The sequence below is a fragment of the Myotis davidii genome, unplaced genomic scaffold (assembly GCF_000327345.1).
Source record: "Myotis davidii unplaced genomic scaffold, ASM32734v1 scaffold112, whole genome shotgun sequence".
NCBI classification, from domain to species: Eukaryota; Metazoa; Chordata; class Mammalia; order Chiroptera; family Vespertilionidae; genus Myotis; species Myotis davidii.
The window spans coordinates 2,086,322-2,110,937 of record NW_006284838.1 but is presented as its reverse complement, the minus strand read 5'-3'; the positions used below and the strand labels follow the sequence as shown (position 1 = coordinate 2,110,937).

General features: G+C 49.6%; 1 protein-coding gene across 1 annotated transcript in view; it reads left to right on the top strand.

Moving 5' to 3' along the window:
• Positions 1 to 24,616, top strand: part of SH2D4B (SH2 domain containing 4B) — a 69,809-nt gene that overhangs the window by 27,346 nt on the left and 17,847 nt on the right. The window contains exons 4-6 of the mRNA XM_015557799.1: positions 2,090 to 2,237; positions 12,258 to 12,474; positions 16,880 to 17,004. Of these exons, the coding sequence (XP_015413285.1) occupies positions 2,090 to 2,237; positions 12,258 to 12,474; positions 16,880 to 17,004 (490 nt within the window). The remainder of the gene's footprint in view (positions 1 to 2,089; positions 2,238 to 12,257; positions 12,475 to 16,879; positions 17,005 to 24,616) is intronic.

The window sequence follows — 24,616 nt, the reverse complement described above, 5'->3', positions numbered from 1 at the left end:
CTCCATCCACTGAGCCAAACCGGTTTTGGCGGACCCCTAGATTCTTACGCTGGAGGGTTCTTCAGTGAGATGGCTGGTGCCTCACCCAGGATCCCAGAGCGAAGCCGCCGCTCACGGAAGCGCTGCCCACACACTCCGAGTCTCCCATTCGGATCCTTGCTTTCTCTCTTGAATGGGGTCAGGGAACATCTGAGGAGACCCTCCCGCATGAATGACAGCAAATAAAACAAACTGAAAAAAGACTCCAAAGGAAAATACAGAGGAAAAGACCTAAGTCAGAATATGGGGAAGGAAACACTCCCAAACCCGTAGAAATGGGCTGTTGCACTCAGGAAACAAGTACGGGTGCAACAAAGCAAAAAGGAACAACCAAAGAATCAGAAAGAGGCCTTGGGGATTACAAATGCAGTGGCTGAAATAAAACATTCAGTAGAAGGTTTGGAAGATAAAGTCAGTGAAATCAGCCAGGGAATAGAACCAAAAAGACATGAGGTGGAAAATAAGAGAGAAATGATAAGGCACTTAGAGGATCAACTCAAGAAGACCAGTTTTTGATGAATAGGAGATGGAGAAAGCAAAGAGAGAAATGAGAGAAGAAATTGTCCAAGAAACCCTAAGCCAAGATGTGTTAGACTGGGAGGACCTGAGACTGCAGGTGAAAGCACCTCAAATGCCCAACCGAATCAATGAAAGACAATCCAAGCCAAGGCACCTCACTGAGAAAAGTTCAGAACATCCGCGATAAAAGGGAAAACCACTCCTTACGCAGAAGAATGAGAATGCCAGTGGCAGTGCTGGGTGGAAGAAGACAAGAAGGTTCAGGCTTCCAAATTCTGCAGGAAGCGATTATTAATCAAATTCTCTTAGCTCAGCCAAGTTAGCAGTTATAGGTGAGGGTAGCATAGAGATGTTTTCAGACAAGACTCAGAAAGTGCCCCTTTGTAAATCCTTACTTGTGGAAGCTCTGTTGCTGCCTAGTGAGGAAGTGGCCAAGAAAGAAAGCACAGAACAAAAAGCAAGGGCTCCACCTCAGGGAGGCTGAGAGGCGGGTCCTGGTGGGGGGATGGACAGGAGACCTAGGCAGCAAGCATTTGAGATGAGAGAAGAAGGTGAGATGGTGTCTGGGACGGGGGTGTTCCTTGGAAAAAGATACCTGCTGTATCATCTGGTGTAATAAAAAGCTCTCGGTTAAAAAGAGAAATATTTGAGAGAAGTTTGGGATTTCAGAGATCTACTTAGAAAGTTAGGAAATGTACTTCTTAGAATTGGTGGGAACATCACCCTATTTGGGTTTTCAGTGAGCCATGTTTACACTGCTCACTGCTTTAACCACAAATTGTGGGTGATGTATATTGTGTGGATGAGGGGAGGGAAAGTATGGGTGTGTCCCTGTTTGGGAAATATAAATGCTACATACTCATGTGCTAAAAAAGAAAGGCAGTAGTTAATGTCTAGAATTGATAAGTCAAGAATTGGCAGCATTATTCAGACAAACATAAACACATGAAGGAACAGCGGAAATAACTGAAAACGGCGGCCTGAGGGCACGGACCAGGGTGGGGTCAGTTGGGATATGAAGTGGCTTGGAGAATTGCTGTGTTTTATAAGGTTGGGTTTATGATGCGTGTTGAACATACGTATGTTGCTTTGATGTAAACAAAGGGGGTGGGGAAACACACACACAACCTTTTTGGAGCTTAAAAATGGGACAGAAATTGGAGATTTGGGGCCCCACACCTGCTCTCTCGTGGAGACACAGGGTGAAGACATGACCATGTCCTGCCCAGTTGCCTCTAGGAAGACCAGATGGAAGTGTGGCCCAGGACGGCCCAGCATCCTCTTATCTTTGCAGAAAGCTTGAGTTTACAAATTGTTCCACATATTTCAACCCATCTGACCTTACCACAGCATGCTGAGGGTAACTATTGCCCTTTCTAGTTGCAGATGCTGAGATGGGAGTGGCCACGCTGGCCCACCCCACCCCACCCCACCCGGCTCAGCTGGCCCTGCTGCACAGTCACAGACGCCCTTCTCCTCCCCAGGAAGTGGCACTGTCACCTAACGCTATTCTGTCCCCTGGACATTTTAGAGGAAAGAGGAAGAGGAGCGGAAGCGAGGAGAAGAGCAGATCCGCCGCCAGGAGGAGCAGAGGGCCAGGGAGCTGTACTGGACGCTGAAGCAGGCCCAACTGCAGAGCCAGGCCAGCGAGAAGGAGGAGCGCGAGTGGGAGGAGCAGCGTGAGTAGAGCTTGGTCCTCAGGGGCCAGACCCGCCTGCCTACCCCACCCTCTCCTCCCACTTGTTTATTTGCTCAGCCTCAGTCCAGTTACTCACTCAGCCAGAGGTCTTACCCAGCCCAACCCGGTGCCTGTCCTGCTAAGGAGAGAGGGAAAGGGCTGGCCCACAAGGAGCTTGCCCTAAAGCAGTGGTCGGCAAACTCATTAGTCAGCAGAGCCAAATATCAACAGTACAACGATTGAAATTTCTTTTGAGAGCCAAATTTTTTAAACTTAAACTATATAGGTAGGTACATTGTTATTAACTTAATTAGGGTACTCCTAAGGCTTAGGAAGAGCCACACTCAAGGGGCCAAAGAGCCGCATGTGGCTCGCGAGCCATAGTTTGCTGACCACGGCTCTAGGGGGATTTCTTGCTCCGAAACAGAAAGCCCTATACTTCCTGAATTACCGATAATTCCCTGGCTCTGTGCTCAGTCCTGGGGACCCAGAGATAAGGGATCAGAGTGTTATCTCAGAGGCAGACACACAGGCTAAGGGCTCTGAGGGAGTGTCCTGTGCAGCACTGTAAAGCGAGGCTTGATGGTGGCGTAGGAATAGCTGAGGCAGAGGCCGGAGAGGACGCTGTAGAGGGGGTAGCCAGCATGTGTGACAGCATAAAGGCATGTGGTGTGCTGAGGCAGTGGGAGCTGTCTGGGGCGGATATGCAGCTTGGAGAGTGCTGGGTGCTGAGAAGGTAGATGGGACAGGGAGGTGGCGTCAGGATGGAGGCGGTGTTTGATGTGCACCTGGGCTTGCTGCAGTCAGGGCTGGTGGGACCTGCAGACACGGAAATGACTGTCTTGCAGGGAGAAGTTTTTACTCCTGGTTCCTAGAAACAGAGGGATTGCCACTCAAGGCCACACAGGGAAGGCCCAGGCTTGGTCAGGAGGCAGAGGGAGTGAAAGGAAATGTGGGCAAGAGCCTGTGTGTGGATTCCGTGGGAAGGGAGAGGAAAGGCAAGCAGGCTTAGGCTTGGCTGGTTTAAATAGTTTCCGCAGGCTTTGGGATAAGGAGCTGTCTCCAGTGGCTGATACCTGGCCCTGGGGGTAATATTAGGGCAGATGGATCATGACCCAGAGTGTAAGAACTAGCTACAGGAAGTGGTGGGGGTTGGTTTGCATGTGGAAGGCACACCTGTAAGCCAGTCCTTTATAATCCTTAGTGTTGTAAGTGTTTCCCTCCATGTCCTGCGTGGTTCAGGGTTCGGGTCTGGAAGAGGAGCCGCACACAAATGAAAAAGAAAAGACACGAGATAATTTGGGAATATTGGGGGACCAGGCGGCAAGTCCAACTCAAGACGGACTTCCACTGTGCTCAGGCCTCACCAAGCTTTTTATAGTGAGCGGTAAACAAGGTAGTGGTTACCAAAGCTACACTGTTCTTGTGTTTCACTTGTTTACACCACGGTTATACTTCCTGCACGTCCTCAGCCCATTAGATTCCCAGATAAGATCTAGGGATTGTTATAAGGTCAAGCCTAATTATGCTAAGAGGACTGAGCCCTCTAAGCTGGGTCTTGTTTGTGACTTTGCCAACAGGTCAGTCCGGGCCTTGCTGAGGCCACAGAGAAAGATCCCAAGGCAATCTGAGCCTTTATTTTTATAGTCAGAGGTAAACAAGGTAGTGGTTACCAAAGTTACACTATTCTTGTGAGTTTCACTTGTTTTTGTTCTTGTGAGTTTCACTTGTTTTTGTTCTTGTGAGTTTCACTTGTTTACACCATGGTTATACTTCCTGCACGTCCTCAGCCCATTAGTTTCCCAGATAAGATCTAGGGAGTGTTATAAGGTCAAGCCTAATTATGCTAAGAGGACTGTGCCCTCTAAGCTAGGACTTGTTTGTGACTTTGCCAGCAGGTCAGTCCTAGGCTTAACCCTATATCAGCTTCCCACACCTTAGGAACTGGCTGGCTCTGGGAGGGGTGGTCCCAGATGTCAAACATAGAAATACAGAAAATAGAAAGGCATGTTACGCAGGTGCGCAGTAGGAAGCTTCTAAAGGTGAGTGTCGTGACTGAGGCCGGGCGTGGGAATGAGAGGGGAGGCGGCTGCAGTGGTGCACTTCAGAGACCACTGAACCAAGGCCTCAGCAGGGGGAGCAGAGATGGGAGGTGACGTCTGCTCCCAGGCCTCTGGTCCTCAGCCTTTCTTAACCACATGTCAGATTCATCACAGACTTTTAAAAAACATCCCTTTAAAGTGTACAGTTGAGTGGGTCACAGTCTACTTACACAGTTGTGCAACCATCACTGTTATCTAATTCCAGAGCATTCTCATTGCCACAAAAAGAAGCTCTGTACCCACTGGTTCCTCCTCCTGCCACACCTCAGGAAACCACACATCTACCACGAATCTAATTTCTGTCCCTCTGGGTTTGTCTATTTTGGATATCCTATATAATAAAATCCTAATATGCTAAGTGTCTGGTCGTCCAGTCATCCATTCAACCAATTAAAGAGTAATATGCTAATGACATGCTAAGGCTGCTTAACTGCTTGCTATCACGTGCACTAACCACCATGGGGTAGACAGTTGACCAGTCACTATAATGTGCACTGACCACTAGGGGGTAGATGTTCCGACTGGTATGTTAGCTTGCTGCTGAGGTCTGACTGATTGGGACTGAGAGAGATGGGCCGGACATGCCCTGGAGCCCTCCCATGGCCCCTCCCCAGCTGGCCAACCTCCCGCATCCCTCCCCGTCCCCAATCGTGCACCAGTGGGTGTCCCTTGGCCTGGCCTGTGCCCTCTCAAAATCTGGGACCCCTTGGGGGATGTCGGAGAGCCAGTTTCGACCTGATCCTGCAGACCAGGCCGAGGGACACCACTGGTGCACAAGTTCGTGTACCAGGCCTCTAGTTTCATATAAATAGAATCATATATTACGTAGTCTTTTGTGTCTGATTTCTTTCATTTAGCAAATGTTCAGGGTCCACCATATTATATCGACTTGTAATTTTTTTTCTTGTATTGTCTCTATTTGGCTTTGATATGAGAATAATACTGGCCTCCTAAAATGAATTTGTAAGAGTTTGAGAAGGACATTTAAATGTGCAGTAGAAATGATCAGTAAAGCAATATGGTCCTAACTTTTCTTTCTTGGGAGATTTTTGATTACTGATTCAACTTTCTTACTAGTAATTATCCTGTTCAGATTTTTTATTTCTTAATGATTCAGTCTTGATAGGTTGTATGTATCTAGAAATTTATCCATTTCTTGTAGGTTTTCTAATTTGATGGTGAATATTCATAGTTGTTTCTTTTGATCCTTAATATTTTTATGGCATCAGTTGTTTCCTCTTTCATTTCTGATTTTATTTATTTGTCTTGTCTTGTCTCTTTTTTCCCCCTTAGTCTGACTGAAAGCTTTTCATTTTGATTCATCTTTTCAAAAAACCAGTTCTTAGTTTTATTGATCTTTTCTATTGTTTTTCTAGTGTATAGCTCATTTCTGCTCTGATTTTATTCTTTTCTTCCTTCCGATAACTTTGAACTCAGTTTGTTCTTCTTCTAGTTCTTTAAGGTACCAAGTTAGGTTGATAGAGATCCTTTCTTCTTAGAATAGCTTTTTCTGCATTCCATGTTTTGATATATTATGTTTCCATTTTCATTAATTTCAAGATTTTTTTTATTTCCTTTTTGACTTCTTTGACCATTTCTTGTTCAGAAGTGTGTTGTTTAATTTCCACATATTTTTGAATTATTCAGTATTCTTCCTATTCCTGATTTTAGGTTCACACTATTGTGATCAGAAAATATATTGATATGATTCCAATCTTTTTAAAAATTTTAAGACTTATTTTTGGACCTAACCTATGACCTATCCTGGAGAATGTTCCATGTGAGTTTGAGAAGAATGCATATTCTGCTACTGTTGAGTGAAATATTTTGTGCATGTCTGTTGGTTCATTTGGTCTTAAGTGAAGTTATATCCAATGTTTTCTTATTGATTTTTCTGATTGAACAATCTACTCATTATTAAAAGTGGGTATTGGCATCACCTATTATTATTGTATTGCTGATTATTTCTCCCTTCATAATCAGCAGTGCAATAATCCTGAGATAATATTTACTTTATATATTTAATTGGCATATGTATTTATGATTGTTATATCTTCTTAATGAATTGACCCCCTTATCATTATCTAATGATCTTCTTTTCTCTTGTTACCATTTTCTTAAAATATATTTTTATTGATTTTAGAGAGGAAGGGAGAGGGGAGAGAAAGATAGAAACATCAACAATAAGAGAGAATCATTGATTGGCTGCCTGTTGCACGCCCCCCACGGGGGATCAAGCCTGTAACCTGGGCATGTGCCCTTGACCGCAATAGAACCAAAGAACCCTCAGTCCGCAAGCCAATGCTCCATCTACTGAGCCAAACCAGCCAGGGCCTCACCATTTTTGGCTTCATGTTTATTTTGTCTGATACAAGTTCAGCTACCCCTGCTCTCATTTTATTTCCACTTGCATGGGATATCTTTTTCCATCAAGAAAGGTGAGCATTTGGAAAGGCCTGTGGAGGAAATGACATTTGGTTTGGGAAAAGTGGGGAGGCAGAGAAGGCAGGGAAGGGCATTATAGCAGAGGGAACAGCACCAAGCAAAAACAAGGTCATTGTGTGTATAGGACATGGCACATGTTTAATGTGGCTGCAGCCTGAAGTGCAATGATGAAAATGAGGCTGGAAAGAGAAGATGGTCAAGAGCTAAGAATAATTCATTCATTTAAATTCAGAATAGAAGGGAAAGAAGGGCAGAGGTTGTACTAAAAAATAATGGACAATTACAAGTGGAGTTACATGAGGCTACGATGGTGGGGGAAGGAGATCCGGACTGGCAGTCGGGTCCTCGCTTTGCCCGTTACTAGCGTGACTGTAGGCAGGTTCTTGCTCAGTTTCTCAGTGTCTTCATGGTAAATGGGGTCATCATTTTGAGTTGAGCCTGTGGAGAGGGTGAAATGCCAGGGAAGAAACCAAGGTGCTTTATGAGTTGTTTCTCGTGAAGTGTTTCCCTTTTTGTAGCTATCTACGAGATGGAAAGTTTATGGGCGGGGCTGCTGTTTCGTTGGGATGGAGAATGGAAATCATCTGGCCCGAGCGCTGCCTGATTGCTAATTAATGTGCTGCGTGGCAAGAGAAAGTGGAAAAACCTCCAAAAACCAGAGGGAAGACATGGTAATACAGGTCCCACGATTTTGATTCCTCATTTTATGCTTTCCTAAAGCACGGTGAGCTCAACTGTCATTCAAATTCAGCAAAGCCATTCTGCATTCAATTAATTTAATATGAGAGATATAGTAGGCCATTAATCTACTGGGAGCAGCAGTTTTTGATAAAAAAACCTAAATTAAATTCTTCAAGTTAGAAAAAAAAGGGGCATTGTTCCCTTTCGTATCACTTGAATACAGACTTAGTTATTCAATTCAAACAGCAGAGCAGGCTCTGGCTTCTGAGAAGCAGAAATTCATTTAATTATTTCTCAACTGTGAACTTGTTGGAGTGGGGAGTTCAGTAACATCTAGTTGCTCAGAGACTTAGAGATGAGCCAGGATGATTTGGTTAGTGATATTATTTACAAAAATCAGCACTGTATTATTGTGTGCTTTTAAAAAATATATTTTTATTGATTTTAGGGAGGAAGGGAGAGGGAGAGAGAGATAGAAACATCAGTGATGAGAGAGAATCATTGATCAGCTGCTTCCTGTACGTTCCCCACTGGGGACTGAACCTGCAACCTGGAATCAAACCATGTCCTCTGGGTTCATAGGTCAATGCTCAACCACGGAACCACGCACTGTATTGTTAACCCCTTCCCTTCCTCCTTTAACTGTGTGGTTCTGGCTGTGGCTCCTCACCTACAGCTGCACTCCAGTCACCTCACCCCCGCTGGCATCGTAAGAGCTGAGTGAGGACACGTGCCCAGGCCCAGCACCGAGGCCAGTGAGATGGGCTCCACTCTTTTCCCTCCTAGAAAGGAGTGTGCTGTGGAATTTTGGGTTAAACGTCAGTGATTCTAACATGCCATTTGCTGAGACAGGGGACTGTGGAGATGCTGTGTGGTCTGGAGATGGGTGGGGGCAGAGCAGAATTCGGGGCTGGAGGGAAAGCTGAAGGATTCCACAGGAGAAGGGCCTTTTCTATCCACCGACAGGATGGGCGATTGTGCCCTTTCTCCTTCGACACAAACCATGCAAACTGCTCCTAAACTTGATGCCACAAAGTAGCCCCTCAGTACACTGGGCTGGATAAATGTGCACGCCCTGCCCGAATGTGTCATTAAAAGCGTGGGACACCCTGCCTCTCGCAATGATGAGCCTGGTTGTGTCTCTGAGCTCTGTGACTGCTCACAGAGACGCTGGCGAGAGGAAACCCACTCCGTCGTCTCCTCCGTGTTGGGGAACCGAGCAGGAGCTGTGGGCAGATGAGAACACGAGTCCGGGACCGCCGGGCAGTTTGGGCAGCCCTTGGATGAAGGGTGCTGAGACCTAGCGGCGTGCACACTTGTCCTAGGCTAGACAGTTAGGAGCCATGCCAGGCACAATGCTCCCCTCCCCCGCCCCCGCCCGCCTCCGCCCTCCCCGCCAGCCAGAGGCGGCTGAAATTCCCAGGTCTGATATGGGTGAGGGTGACCCCAAACACTGTGAGATTTGGGTTTTCTTACTGAGCAGGAGGGTCCAGCCTGCAATCGTGGAGAGCCAGGTCCCAGTTCTGAGGACGTGCCCTTAGGCCAGACAGGCGTGGGTGCATCCCTGACCGGAGGGCAGAGCTGGAAGGGACCCCTCCTTCTCGCCTGCGGGACAGGCCTGTGGGAGTCCTCGGGCCGGGTGAGGGCTGTGGGAGGAGGCAGATGGCTTGGTGTGAGCCCTCATGGCCGCAGTGGGTCCTCGGGGCATGAAGACAGCCCAATCATGGCTGGCTCGGGGCAGACGCTGCCGTGGCTGCTCCCAGGGTGGCTCCTACTGCTAGTTTGCTGTTTTCGCTGGGTTAGACGAAAAAGCACTCCACGCATTCTGGCTTCTCACAGCAGATTCATGGGATACAGGCCAAATCCTTCCCTGATCCTGAGAAGGAACTAAAAGCAACCTTTTAAGGTTTTGAGTATAATTTAAGGGAAGCTAGTCACAAATGGTCACAGGACAGATTCCACCTGATGGACGGGCAAGGGTGCCCCCTCCTGGATGGGCCAAGACTGTTCATGGCTGTGTTGTGGACTTCGCAATGCCAGGGCTAATGAAAATAAAAATTTTAGTTAACTTACCATGGTGCTTACTGATTCAAAGTGGCTTATGTTATTAGCTTTCCTTACCCTCATAACAACTTTATGAAATAGTGACTGTTATCATCTCCATTTTCCTCATGGGGAAATAGTGGCCCAGGGGATTAAGTGACTCATTCAGTGTCACGCAGCTGATAAATGGTGTTGGGATCTGCACCTGGGCACCTGGCCCCACACCTTGGGAGACTTGGGCTCAGATGCCTGATTTAATAAGACGTTGCTTTTCCGAAGCATTTCGTAGTGTTTCTGTGAGTTTCATTTAATCTTTATAACAACTCAATGAGGCAGACATCCATGTCATTCTCATTTGACAGAGGGGCAAGCTGAGGCCTGGAGACTGTCTTAGGGAAGCTGTGGAGTGTTGGTGAGGACGAGGAGGAAAGGGAACCCTTGTGCACTGCTGGCGGGAATGCAAATTGGTTCAACCACTATAGCAAGCAGTATGGAGGTTCTTCAAAATAAAGTTAAAACTACTATATGGCCCAGCAATGTTCTGGGTATATAACCAAAGGAAATGAAAACAGGATATTTAAAAGATATCTGCACCCACATGTTCATTGAACATTATTCACAATAGCCAAGATAGGAAAACAACCCCAGTATCCAACAGTGGATGAATAGAGAAAGATGTGGAAGACACACACACACACACACACACACACACACACACACACACACACAATGTAATATTATTCATCCATGAGAAAGAAGGAAATCTTGCCATTTGCAACAATATGGTTGGACCTTGAGTAAGATAAATCAGACAGAGGAAGACAAATGCTGTATGTTCGCATGAATATGAGGAGTATAAAAAAACCTAACTCATGGAAACAGAGAGTAGAATAGTGGTTTCCAGAGGCTGGAGGTGATGGTGGTGGAACTGGGAAGATGTCGGTCAGAAGATGCAAACTTGCAGTTAAAAGATGGGTAAGTTTTTGCCTGGCCGGTGTGGCTTAGTGGTTGAGCATCCAGCTACGAACCAAGGAGTCATAGTTCCAGGAGGTCACGGTTCGATTCCGGTCAGGGGCACATGCCTGGATTGCCAGCTTGATCCCTAGTGGGGGCCGTGCAGGAGGCAGCCAATCAGTGATTTCTCTCTCATCATTGACGTTTCTATTTTTCTCTCCCTCTCCCTTCTTCTCTGAAATCTATAAAAATATTTTTTTAAAAAGATGGATACGTTTTGGAGATCCAGTGCACAGCACAGAATTATAGTGAACAATACTGTATTCTATACTGGAAAGTTGCTAAGAGGCTGGATCGGAAATGTTCTCATCACAAAAATGAAATGATAATCATGGGATGTGATGGAGGTGTTAGCTAATGCTATGGTGGCAATCATTAAATTATGTAAATGTATCTAACCAACACATGAACACCTTAAACTTACACAATGTTATATGTCAATCATATCTCAAAAAGGGGGGAATGTATGAAGAGAGAGAGAGAGAGAGAGAGAGAGAGAGAGAGGGAGAGAGAGAGAAGAAAGCTGTCTGACTCTATGAACCCTTTGCCATACTCTGGGCTGGTGGCAGGGTTGGCTTTGCCAAGGCCAAGGCAGAGTCCTGCTTCCTGCTGCAGCATCTCAGTGCCCTCAGGCCGCTGCTGGCATCTCTGAGCAGCCCCGGCTGCCCATGCACAATAGAGGAGACTTTGCAGAAGGGGGCCATGGGAGCTTGGTGGGACCAGAGCACAGAGTGTGGGAGGAGCTCAAAGCCCTGGTGGGCTGGGGAAGAAAGTGGGTGCGTGGGACACCTCTGGAGGACCACGGGGGTTGCCCTGTATCCTGTACAGTGGGAGCCACTGAAGGCTTTAGAGGAAGAAGCGGTGGGATTAGCCCTGGGCAGGGGGAGGCTGGGTGTAGTCTCTGTGTGACCAATGACTCAGGGCCTGCCCTAGCTGAGTTCCTAGTCTGCGTATGACTTCCCTCTGCACCCTGTCTGTCTGTCTGTCTCTCACTGAGTGCTGCTATCTCTCAGGGGCTGTAAACTCTCCGAGGTCACTGGCCCTTGGAGGACACATGTGTCTGTATTTAGTTTGCAGCATGGTGACTGCAGAGCCCATGACGGCCCTGGGCCCTGTCTGAGCCTCTCAGCACACGCACGGCAGACGTTACGGTGTCTCAGGATCAGGCACTTACAGGCACGCCCACTGGGCTCCGAGGCCTTGGTTCCCTCTCAGGGATGGCTTCGCCCTCTCTTCTCTCTGGGAAACTCCCACCGACCTACCCCTGTTTGGCCGGGACGTGTCTGCCATGAGCTAGTGCAGAGGAGGCATGGAGCCAGGGCTGGCACGGACAACCCCGCAGTCAGAGTGGGTGATCACAGTGGTGTTTGCAGGTGCTGGCCACTTTGCCAGGTGCCCTTGAGGCTGGGTGGGTGGGCAGTGGGAGTGATAGCTGCTCTGAGCAGGGCACTGCAGGAGGAGGTGCATATGGAGACGTAAATTTCCACCCCGAGGCTTCCTGCTCATTCTGGAACAGGGCCCAGGAACAGCCTGAGGCCCCTGAACTGAACTGTCATGAATGTCCTTACCCCCAGGGACAGGCTAGTTCAGGGCTGCTGGTTAGGGCTGGTGGCCTGCCATTCCCGGCTCTGGCTCCGGGCTTCCATGCAGCTGCGTGGGGAATCCCGTGGGTCCTGGCTGCTCAGTGTGTGGCCTGGGCTGCGGCTCTAGAACAACTGCTCTCTCTCCCTTTCCAGTGCGTCGGTCCAAGGCCGCTGACGAGGAGAGAAGGCGCCGAGCCCAGCGCGCCCGGGACGAGTACCGGCGCCTTTCGCTTCGTGCCATCCAGAAGGGTACCGTCGCTGGCCTCAGCTTCATGTTCCAAGAGCTTGGCCAGACCCATGAGCAGGAGGCCAGACTCTACCACCACTTTCCGGGCCCAGGGCCGCTGCTGCCCCTTGCGGTGCCTGTCAGGTGGGTCTGGTGGGGATGGGGGCTCGGCAAGGGGGGTGCTGGCGGGGACAGGGCCTTGGATGGGGGCATGAGGCACTGGGGGTCCAGTCCTGGCTCTGCCTCCAACTTGCTGCGAAATTTGGGGTCAGTCACTTCCTCTCTGTGGGCCTCAGTGTCCCAGTCTGTGGAATGGGGAAGGGGGGGAGAAGGGGTAGAGGTTGAAGATTTCTAGTAACTCTGGAGTTCTGAGAGTCTTAACTTTTTTGGGGACTCATATTCCTTTGAGAATCTAAAGGAAGCTGTGTACCCCTTCACTCCAAAATGTGCATATATAAATAGTCCCAACAGTTTGCATGTAATTTCAAGCTCTTAAGGGTCCACAGATCGCAGGTTAAGAACAGGTGCTATAAGACCTCAGCTGGAGTAAATGCTGCCCAGTGGCCTGGAACTCAGGGCTGGCTGCCTCTAACCACAGGAAGTGCTGGTGCATCCTGGGTTCTGGTAGCAGCTTTGCAGGTGAGCGTGGTGGGATGCAGGAGGCTCACACATGCTGGTGTCATGGGAGGGTTTGGCGAGGGCACTTAGGGGACTGCCCATGATTGCCAGGACCGAGGGGGAAGTGGCTGCCTGGAGCATTCCACCTTCTGCCCGTGCCCATCAGTCCCAGATTTATGCCCCCATCACTGCAGAGCCACTACCTCCTCCAGTGAGGGCACTGAAGCTGGGCGTAAGTGCCTGCACCTCCCTGAGCCACAGCTCACCTGCAGGGAGTCCATCCCCCAGGTGATGGATGGCTCCTGAACCACAGCTCACCTGCAGAGTCCACTCCCTCAGGTGATGGGCCACTGTCTGAACCACAGCTCACCTGCAGAGAGTCCACTCCCCCAGGTGATGGGCTGCTGTCTGAACCACAGCTCACCTGCAGAGAGTCCACTCCCCCAGGTGATGGGCCGCTGTCTGAGCCACAGCTCACCTGCAGAGAGTCCATTCCCCCACGTGATGGTGAGTCCACTCCCCCAGGTGATGGATAGCTGTCTGAACCACAGCTCACCTGCAGAGTCCACTCCCCCAGGTGATGGGCCGCTGTCTGAGCCACAGCTCATCTGCAGGGAGTCCACTCCCCCACGTGATGGATGGCTGTCTGAACCACAGCTCACCTGCAGGGAGTCCACTCCCCCACGTGATGGATGGCTGTTTGAACCACAGCTCACCTGCAGAGTCCACTCCCCCAGGTGATGGATGGCTGTCTGAACCACAGCTCACCTGCAGAGAGTCCACTCCCCCAGGTGGTAGACGGCTGTCTGAGTTTTGCTTTAACTGGGATTTAGGATTGCTCATTCCCCGTGTCTCCCTCTCCCTGAAGGCTAGGGAGAGCTGACCATGTCTGAATTTCTTCCTTCCTATCCTCCTCCCCTTTTCCCTTCCTTGTCACTTACGTGATTCACAAACCAGGAAGTTAAAAAAGACACATGGAGAAAAGACCGACTCCATCCTGTCCTCTTCTATTCAGTGCCCCCTCCCCCAAGGGAACTGCTGTTCTCAGTGTAAGTGTCTGCCATTTCCTTTTGCAACTTCCAACATGAGAAGTCATATTCTCTCTCTCTCTTTGCATAAAACTTTGCATGTTCTACACAGGGTTCTGCATTATGGGTTTTTTCCCCATTTATATTTTGGGGAACATGTCAGTTCTTAACTATTTAATTTTATTTAGTTTTCTTTTTATAGTATAGTACAGTATTCTATTGCAAGGATGTGCTATAATTTACTTGTAAAAAATCTACTAAGGAAATTGGAGTTGTTTGAAATCTTTGGTTGTTACCAACTGTGCCCTAATGGATACATAACCTTGTAGACATTAATTTTATACACATACCACCATTATCTACAAGAGCGGCTCCTCAGAGTGGGAGCATGGGTTAGGGCCTGTGTGTACTCACAGAGGTGAGAGTTACCGAGCCTGCTCCTCACAGGGGGGTGCCAGTGAACCCATCACCCTGCAGCCTCGCCACAGTGCTGTGAAGCTCCTGCTCCATGTGGGGAATGATGCTCACTGAAAGCTGGGAATTGATTTCCCTTCATGACGAGGTCAAGTATTTTGTCTCTGTTTAAGGACCACTGGTGTTTCCATATCTGACTCATCTTTCCTCCACCTAGGTTTTCTTGTGTTGGTATTTTTTCCTCATCCCCCATTTCTAAGAACTCTTTAAGTGTTAGGGAAGAGGATCCTTTTGTTTGTGATAAACACTTTTTCCTCTTTGCCATTTGTCCTTTGCCTTTTGCTATGAAGTTTTCTGTCGTGCGGGAATTGTTGATTTTTCTGATGAAGTTTTCTGTCAGGCAGGAATTCTTGACTTTTACCAGGTCAGGTTGTCTTTCATGTTTCCTGGCTTTGGAGACATAGCTACAAAAGCCTTCTTGGCATTTTCCCAGGAAAAGGATAATGTGTCATTTTAAAGGAAACGGATGATTTGTCCTGCAGGCCCACGTGATGGAGCTGCATGGGCCGTGGCGCAGCCGGCTCCAGGCTGGCTGCCATTGCTCTCAGTAGGGGAGCATCGGCTGCCGTCAAGGGGGGCCAGGGGCCATGCAGATGGGGCGGCAGACCCAGTGCCCCCAGAGGCCCTGCGTCAGCTTCCTGCTGTGGCTGCCCCAGGGGCCCAGTGCCCTGACCGCACTGCGCTCAGCGCTGCCGCTTGGGCACACCGGTCTGGCTGTGCCGAGGGCAGACACGCTGTAGCTGGTTCAGGAGTCAGGCTTCTGGCCAGGTGACTTCCCACAGCACCATCCCAGCCATCCCTGACCTGGCGAGTCTGCTCAGAACAGAGGGACTGGAGGGAACTCGTCTCTCTTGCTCTTATTTATAGCTTCCTTTTGCCTCCAAGGAACATGAGTGCTAGGAACCAGACACGTTTTTCCCTGGAGCAGTTATTTATTGGGGAACACGAGTGTGAAGGAAGAGGCTGGGGCAGGGCTGCCGCGTGCTGCGTAATAAAGAGGCAGGGCCTCTGGGTTACTGGGAGGGGAACCCCAAAGTGTGGGTCAGCAGGAGAGAGCTGGTAGCGGGGGTGCAGAATTGCCCAGGGAGGCAGCGGGGGAAGGAGGGTGTTTGGGGAACAAACTCCACGGCTGGCGGCGGTAAGCCGTGCGATGGAACCTCACCCGCTGGCTTCCTTGTGACCTTTCCTCACGTCACACTGTTCGCTGCTGCGTATGTGTGTAAGTGGATTCATTTGAGGGCAAGTGAACATATGACCTCATCCTGGGGTCTGCAAGGAAGTGCTGAACGCAGCATCTAAGTGTTAGTGCAGGACACGTGAGGCGACAGCTCGTTTTATAAGAAACGATGATGACAGTGGTGAAGTCTAAATGCCAGCACTATCGGTGGGTGGCAGTGACAGAGTAAGAATTTCCCAGGTTGCTCAAGCCGGGCCAGAGGCTGCTCGTCAGACGCTGTGCTGTCACGTAGATATCACACAGACCGGTGCATGTGGCCTTGCTACCTAGTCATTCAGCAGGTAGCTGGCGTGTGCCTGTTACGTGCCCTGTTTCGTCCAACTCTAACTGTGCTTCCGGTCGGTTTAGCTCCAATGTAACAGGGCTGTTTCGGCGGCCCAGCCTCCATACGCATTCAAGAACCACAGTTCAGACACAAACACATTAAAATCTTGGCTGGATTGTGAGAAAATATAAAAAATATGTAACTCGTGACTCATAAATTTTTCAAGTGCCTCTCTTCATCGCACGCTCACTATCTTCAGCCCCTCCCCAGATCCCCTTCAAATCTATCAAGTCAGCCAGCACAGTGCCCTGTCCCCCGTCCTCTGTCCCCCAACTTTCCTCTGTCCTATCCTTTTCGTTTCTTGGTGGTGAATCTCAGCCACAGCCACAGCCACAGCCACAGCCAATTGGGGTTCTCGGTTTCTCTCTGTTCACTGTCCTGATTCTGCCACCTGGAAGCAGGGAGCAGCTGGCGAAGGCAGGTGTCCCCTGAGAAGGCTGGGGAGGGGCCACGCTGAGGGACAGACGGGAATTCTCTTTAGTGGGGTGTGGGTGGGGGACAGAGGACACTCACATGTTTATCATTTTGCTCCCGTTACATTAGGGTCCTTCTTCTTGGACGCTCACGCTCACACCTGGCCATCCTTGAGGGAAAATGTGCCTTTTCTTTCCCCCAGACACCCTCGCCAGTCCTCTTTCCCACTCCCACCTGTGTGACTCTTTTCAAAGCAAGTGATCAGAGTGTTCTTTGGGGGACAAGAATCACAGCTGGTACATTAGAATCTGCAAAGTGTCTTCAAGTACCTGGCTCATTGCATCCTCTCCGCAGGCGTGAGTGTGGGCACCGTGCTTATTCATCCGCACAGTGGCCTCCCTCCCTCCGACCCCCCCTTCTGACTCTCCCACACTCCCTCTCTCTTCTCTGCAGGACTTGGGAGCGCCCTCTGCGTCCTGTCTCCAGAGAAATCATAGTCCGCTGGTTCAAGGAGGAGCAGCTGCCTCGCCAAGCTGGCTTCGAGAGGAACACCAAAGCCATCGCCCCCTGGTTCCATGGTAGGACAGCGCTGGGTCCCCGCAGACACCTCCCACAGGCCCACCTCTCTCCGAGACTGGAAAGGAGGTCGGGAAGGGCTGTTGCAATCAGGGGAGTAAAGGACTCGCTCTCCCACAAAGATGGGCCTGTCTCCCAGGGGTAAGGTCAGCTCTCCTGGCCCCCTTGGGTGAGAGAGTGGACCGAGGTCCCCTTTCTGTCATTTACCTGCACATGGAGTTCGCTCAGCTCAAGGCACACGTTCTGATTTCCCCGGGGCATGTGCTGAAATACAGTGACCTTCCTCCGGGCCTTAGGACTCCAAGGCCGATCTCTGAGCAGGAGCCCGGAGGCTGAGGCACCTGGGCACTGAATATGCATCCCTCTTGATGCTGGGAAGGGTGAACACGACTCTTGCCCACTGCTCTCACCTCATACCCTCCTTGGCCACCAAGGCTCCTCAGAGGCACCCTCTCTACACTCACAAGACAGTGAGCTCTCAGTGGACCATGAGCTCCCGGTGGGCCGGGTCCACATCTTGTTGCCTGAGCCTGCATCCCTAGACCTGGCTGGGGCCTGGTGCACAGCAGCCTCCAAGCAAATGCTTGCTGAGTAAATGACAGAATGGCTGCACGAGGAGGTCAGAGTTATCCAAACATAGAACCTGAGAGCTGGGAGGCTCCTGGAAGTATTTTGTTGCTTCATACAGATCAGAAGACAGGCCCAGAGAGGGGAAGATGTTTTTCTAAGGTCACAAAGAAACTTGTAAAGTCAAATTCATGGCTCATGACCCAGTCCAGTGAGCTGAACATGTAGGCAGGATTCGAACAGGGAAACAGGATTGTGATGCTAGTGGAGGCCTGCTACAGGGAAATAGGAAGGGCCACTGGCCATAATCCCCTCTGTATCAGTCAGTGATTGCTGTGTAACAAATTACCTCCAAACTCAGTAGCTGAAAATAAATAAGCATTCATTACTTATGAGTTTCTGATTCAAATAGGCAGTTCTTCTGAGATGGGCCAGCCTCAGATGATATGAGCTGAACTTGCTCATATGTCACCAGACAGCTGTCAGGTCAACCAGGGCTTGCTTATCCAGGGTAGACTCTGCTGACACAGCTCTTCTCTGCTCCATGTGGTCTCTCACTTTCCAGCAGCCCGGCCAGGCTGTCAGGTTCTCTGGATAAGTTGCATCTTGGCCTTGCTCCCTGAGTCTCCCTCCCTCATCAGTGTTGAGCCCAGGTTTGCCTGAGGACTCCCCTGGTCAGGATTGATCTCTCTTGCTATAATTAGCATCTGTCTGACCTTTATCTGCCTCTATTACCCTTCTGCCGGCCTCCTGGGAGCTTGACTGGCCTCCACATTGCTCTGTATTTCCCCTGCATTTGTCTTGATTCCTGGCCAGCTTCCAGGTGTCCTCCATCCCATCCAGATGGAGAGAGGAACCCATTGTCATGTTAGGCACTGGAGACTCTGGGGTCTTGAGGGCTGTTAGGGAAGCCCTCATGGGCAAGTTCTGGACATGGCTCTAGCTCCAGGAAAGGCAGCTGGAGTGATTAGAAGGAACCATGCAGGGGTGAGCAAGGCCATGTGCGCCTTCATTCCCACCTCCAGGAGCCTGTAGAGTTTGTGAACTATGAAGTGCAGACAGTAGGCCCACTCTGCAGATGGGATGACTGAGACGTAGCACTGATAAGGGATTGCCCAAGGACATGAAGGTCACAGAGCAGCGGCAGGCTGCAAGAGTGTCCTCACTGGTCTGTCGCTTTCATTCTGGCCCGTGTACAAGTCAGTCTCCACACAGCATCCTGAGACTCTTTTAACCAGAAACCAGGTCCTGGCACTCCCTGCTCATTACCCCCCGCTTCCCTCCACACCTGCAATGAACTTCCAACTCCATGCTGGGGCCCACGAGGTCCCAATGACCGGTCTGCTGCTGGCCTCATGCCATAATTCGTTCCTTGCTTTTGAAGCTCTGGCTTTTTCCTGTTCCTCAAACAAGCCATTTTCTTTCCCACCTCAAACCCTTTGCACTTGCTGTTTCCCTACCTTTTTGCATGCCTAACACATTCCCATTGTTCATCTGAAATATCCCCTCCTCAGAGAGGCCTTTCCTGAACCCCTTACCCAAAGCAGCCTTCGCTAATTTCTCTCAATTCATTGTATTTATTTAATATTATTCACCCACTGGTATTTATCTCTTTATTTGCTTGACGTCAGTTCTCCTACTAATTGTAAGCCTGTGAAACTCAGGCCATTGTCCATCTTCTCTAAAGCCTGCCATAGGAAGTGTCCATGAGGATGGGTGAAGGCAGAAATGAAGGGCCAGAGTTGGGATGAGACTCCTGTCTTTCAGATTCCAAAGAACAGCCCTTGCTTCTCTGCACTGGACCCTGGTGGGTGTGTGAGTCCCCTCAGGGCTCTGGGGAGTATATGGGAAGCCTGTAAGAGGTTAGGCTAGCCTTCCTAGGTGGCATGTGCTCACTGGGGCCAGAGCCCTACCCATGCGTTAGCATCTCTGTATTCAACCTTCACCTCTGCTTTTCTTTTTAAATTTTATTTATTTATTTATTTATAGAATTAAATTTATTGGGGCCTAATAAGTGGCAATGGAAGATTTCACCTCTGCTTTTCATCTGCCCCTAAACAAGGGCAAGAAAAACTCACTGTCTTTCTCTGTTGCACTATTGTTGAGCTCTCCAAGTCAATTCATGGCGTCCCCATGTGTCAGTCAGGTTCTGCATGGTTCTGCCACAGTAACAAATAATCCCAAAGTCTCAGTGACTTCCACCAACCCAGAGGTTTCTTACCCATGTCACACACCCATGCACTTGTGGAGTTTGATATGGGCCTCAGACTGAAGGAACTGCCTCTGTTGGAAACGCTAATGGTCCGTTGGAAACTCAAATGATCTATTGGAAACTTGAATGGTCTGTTGGAAACTCGAATGGTCTATTGGAAAGTCTAGTGGTCTCGTGACAAAGGGAAAAGAGAGGCAAACCTCATGGCGGCTCCCAAGGCTTCTGCCTGGAACTGACATGTGCCATTGCTCCCAGGTTCCTTTGGCCAGAGCCAGCCTGGCACCTGTGGTGTGGGAGTAGAGTCTATTACATCCACCACCCGCTTTTAGACCCCTTCTTACTCCCTGACCTCCACACCTCCCAGGAAATGGAGTGTTTCTTTATGCTCAGAAAGTAGACGGTCCACTTTCCTAAGTGACTTAGCCACACTTCCCTGGAGCTGGTCCCGGATTCACTGCCTCTCACCTCTGTCCCATGACGTGTCCCTGTAGCCCTCAGAGCTCCTGCTTGAACCACACGTTCTTATACTCTTGAAAGCACAGCACTAGCATCTTAGGCACCTGTGTAGCGCAACTAAAAGTTCTGTGGGGTGGGGGCTGGCAGGACACAGGTTGCTCTGAGGCTTGAGGCAGACCATGGAGAAGGAAAGACAGAGGTGCTCACATTTATCTTTAGCTTTTTCTTCTTATCCTCACCCGCGGACATGCTTTAATTGATTTTTAGAGAGAGAAACATCATTGTGAGAGAGAAACATTAATTGCTGCCTCCCATAAGCAACCTGACTGGGGATCAAACCCACAACCTTTCAGTGTATGGAATGATGCACCAACCAACTGAGCCACCGGCCAGGGCTGTAGCTTTATTTTCTATCCTGATTTAAAAAAAAAAATACAGCTCCAAAAAAAGCCCCAACAAGTTTTATATTGTCCCAGACCAAACAGACCATGATTTCAGCTTTGCAATTTATGTAAGTGATTTCATGTTCTCTTGGCAGCTCCACCATAAAGCGTGCAGGCTAGTTGCTAATATGTGGACTGGAGCTATTTAGTTTTCATTGCTCTGTGACAGGACGAAAGAGAAAGGCTCACATATGGAGGGCGGCCAACTCTCTCTGCTTGGCAAGGACTAAGTCATCCTCTACGATGATATTCCTTCCTCAGTTTAGTGTCAACATGTCCTATATTTTATGGCTTGATGGCACTAGTAAGCAGTAGTTATTTTTATATGTTACCTTTGCTCAGAAGCAAAAAGGTAGCAGCTTCATGTTGGATTCCCAGCTCTTTAGAGTAACTTCATTCAGACCTAACATTCCAGAGTCTGGAACCACTGGTTCGGTCCGACTTCTTTCCCAGTGTGGGAATTCCCTGATAGCATTCGGTTAGGACTCTTGTACTGATCCTTCCGGAGAGGAAGCCACCAGCCGGCTGTTGGGGAGTCTCTGCTGGAGGTTGGCTGGGCCTCTTGGCTGGTAGCTCCGCTCCACGCATCTCTCGTGCGCCTCCCGGGACCAGGCGCTGCCAGGCGTGCTCTCCTCAGGGGCCAGAGGGCAAGTGGCTGCGGGCTAGACTCGCGCAGCCTAGTCTTCGAATCAGCACATGGTCTCTTTCACCTCATGCCATTGTCACAGTATGTCACAGAGTTGAGGGGTGGGAAAATACATCCTGCTCCTTTCGTGTGAGGAACTGCAAAACCCTATGGCAAAGGGTGTGAAGCCAGAGAGGGGAGGAGAATTTGAACCAATAATGCACTCTGTCACAGTCTTAATATCAATGCTTCCCACCCGCCCCCCGTGCCTCCCTCCCTCCACCCCGGGTAAACCATGCCTGCTTATTTTAGCTGGGTTTCAGATGCAGGGGACTTCTATTTCCTTCCCGGCCCTCTCACCCAGTTGGATGTGCTGTGGTGCAATGCAAAGAGCAGTGTGGACCAGGAGCTGCCGCTATGGGCCCACTCTAGAATCGAGCAGCTCTGTGACCTTGGTTGTGTCCTCTAAGTTCTCATCTGTGAAACTGAGATGATAGCATGGACTTCACAGGGTCCTTGTGAAGATCAAGTCCACAAACGTGGTTTGCCCCCCTTCATGAGCGATGTCAGTGTGAGAGCTGACCTCCCCTGGCATCTGAGGTCAACTGCCAGGATTGGGGTCACTCCTTTGGGGAGCAGAGCTTAGGGAAATGGGCGGGGATCTAGCTTCCCGCTGCTACCTCAGGGTTCTTGGTAGTTTCCTCTGTTATGGTCCAGGGGCTGTAAGAGAGACTTCTGGTAATCTAAAAGTGCTCCGGAGAAAAGGGAGTGCATGTAAGCTCAGCTTTGGGGAAAAAAAGAAATCTATTTTTGGGCTTCAACATGTATCTAAAATTAATAATTTTGCAGTGGCTCAGTGGGAAACCATCTCTCTTTCTGAGCTTTGCCTCTAGAAAGCAGTCACCATGCGGTCCATGGTGTACTGTCTCGGCAGCAACCCCCTGGCTGTGTGGAGGCTTGCCCTCAGGGCTTGGCAGGGGATGGAGCCACACAGTGGATGGTGGTCGGCCTTGGAAAACTCTTCCTGCAGGACCCTGCTCGGGTGCTGGGAGTCGGGCCTGGGCGCTCTCTGCCCTGGCATCTGCGTTGCAGTGTGGTTCCCAGACCACGCTCTGCTGTCGTTGTTCTGGGACCCTGGGCCTGCCCACGGCCCTCCCGAGCCTTCCAAGTTTGCTCAGGGGCCAGGAGCACCGCAAAGGTCGGCCCGGGCGTGGGAGTCTGTGGGCTGAGGATTGAGGGCTTGGCCTTGTTTCTCTGTTGCTGGTAGCGTCTGGTCCAGGAGCTGAGGCGTGGGCAGCGGTGACCCCTCTGCACGGCCCTCCGGGAGTCCTGCAGGTAAGGGGCCGGTGCACCGGGCGGTCCTGCAGGGAGGCGGCCCCAGAGAGGTGGGAAGGTTGTACCCTGGGAGACAGTGCTGAGTGGAATGGAGTCTAGTCTCGACCCCTAACCACATGCACTGGGAGGTCACTTCTCTGAGCTGCTGAGCAGGATGGGGTTGGACTGGCTGGCCTGTGCTGCCCGTTGGCAATCCTCCCCACACGCTGCCCGGCAGTCTTGCCTGTTGGCCTGGTCTTTGTGATGATTCTCAGGAGCTAGGGGGTCTGGGCTGAGGGGCAGAGAGGGAGCCAGCTCAGGCCCCTGTCCTTGGCTCACAAGGTCAGTGGGAGAATAGGAAACTCCGGTGATTAGAGGTGGCAGCTAGAATGGGGACCTGGCAGCATGAATCCAGGCACCAGGTACATGGTAAGCAGGGAAAAGCTGAAGAAACCAGAGGCAGAGAAAGTAATAACACCGACTCCATAGTGGTGTTATGGGGCTTGGATGCGTTAATGTTATAAAGTGTTTAGAGCATGCGTGGCATGCAATACACGCTCCTGTTGGTTACACGGAACAATGAACACGATAGCCTATAGAGAGGCACACCGGGATTGGAAGCCAGCGGATTGTGGCTTCATACGCTGCTGTCACTTGGGAGGAAAAAAAAGGACATCAAATGACTCTATACCAGCGGTTCTCAACCTGTGGGTCGCGACCCCTTTGGCAGTCGAACGACCCTTTCACAGAGGTCGCCTAAGACCATCCTGCATATCAGATATTTACATGACGATTCATAACAGGAGCAACATTACAATTATGAAGTAGCAACGAAAATAATTTTATGGTTGGGTCACAACATGAGGAACTGTATTTAAAGGGCCAGAAGGTTGAGAACCACTGCTCTACACGAAGGAGGATGATACGTATTTACTCTAAAAATAAGCACAAGTCTGAGTTTTCTTTCATTGCGAGAGGGGTACTCATTTTGAAATGTTCCTTCAAGGCCGTGGGAGGTAATTCACGGGCCATTTGGAAGGATTGTTAGCATGTCTCAATCCATCGTGTCAAGTCAGATTGATAATTTTCCTCTCGCACAGAATGTGGAATGGAAATTTCCCACCAGCTCTGATCCCAAATGCAACATTTCTAAACGGGACAAAAGGAGGTCAGTTGACCTACTTTCCCCCCTTAAGTTCTTGCTTAAAGCTGTTCCAGCTAAGAAATAAAGGAATCTTTTTTTTTCTTAAAAAAAAAAATGGTGCACTGGCTATAAAGTCTCAGAAAAGGGTTTCAAAGAGAGTGAAATTATTTTCTGCTTTAAGAAAGCATCAGTGGTCACAAGGGTTTAACTCTTTCCTTTCATCTGGCTATAGTTCTGCGTTTTCTCATGGGGTCTGGAAAATCTATTTTTTTAAATTTTATTTTATTGTTTAAAGTATTACAGATAGTAGTACATATGTCTCCTTTTTTCCCCACTACCTTCCCCCAGCCTCCCCTACCCCCCAGCACAAGCACATGCCCTCACCCTAGTTCTGCGTTCTTGTTTCCAGACCCTCTGTCTCTGAGCTGCCTGACCTTTTAGTTTGGCTGTTCTGATGAGCTCTTTTTGGTTTCTGACCCACTGGGTGGGTAACTAAAATCTGGGGAAGGAACAGGGGTTGGGGGACCCAGATGACTTGGATTTCATAGAACTGATTTTTTAAAAAATATATTTTATTGTTTTTTTACAGAGAGGAAGGGAGAGAGATAGAGAGTCAGAAACATCGATAGAGCGAAACATCAATCAGCCGCCTGGGGATGTGCCCACTGGGGATGTGCCCACAACCCAGGTACATGTCCTTGACCGGAATCGAACCTGGGACCTTTCAGTCCTCAGGCCGATGCTCTATCCACTGAGCCAAACCGGTTTCGGCTAGAACTGATTTTTTATCTTCCATCTGGATTTTAAGAAGCTAGGGTAACAATAAACAAAGCTGTGATTTCTAGGTGGAATT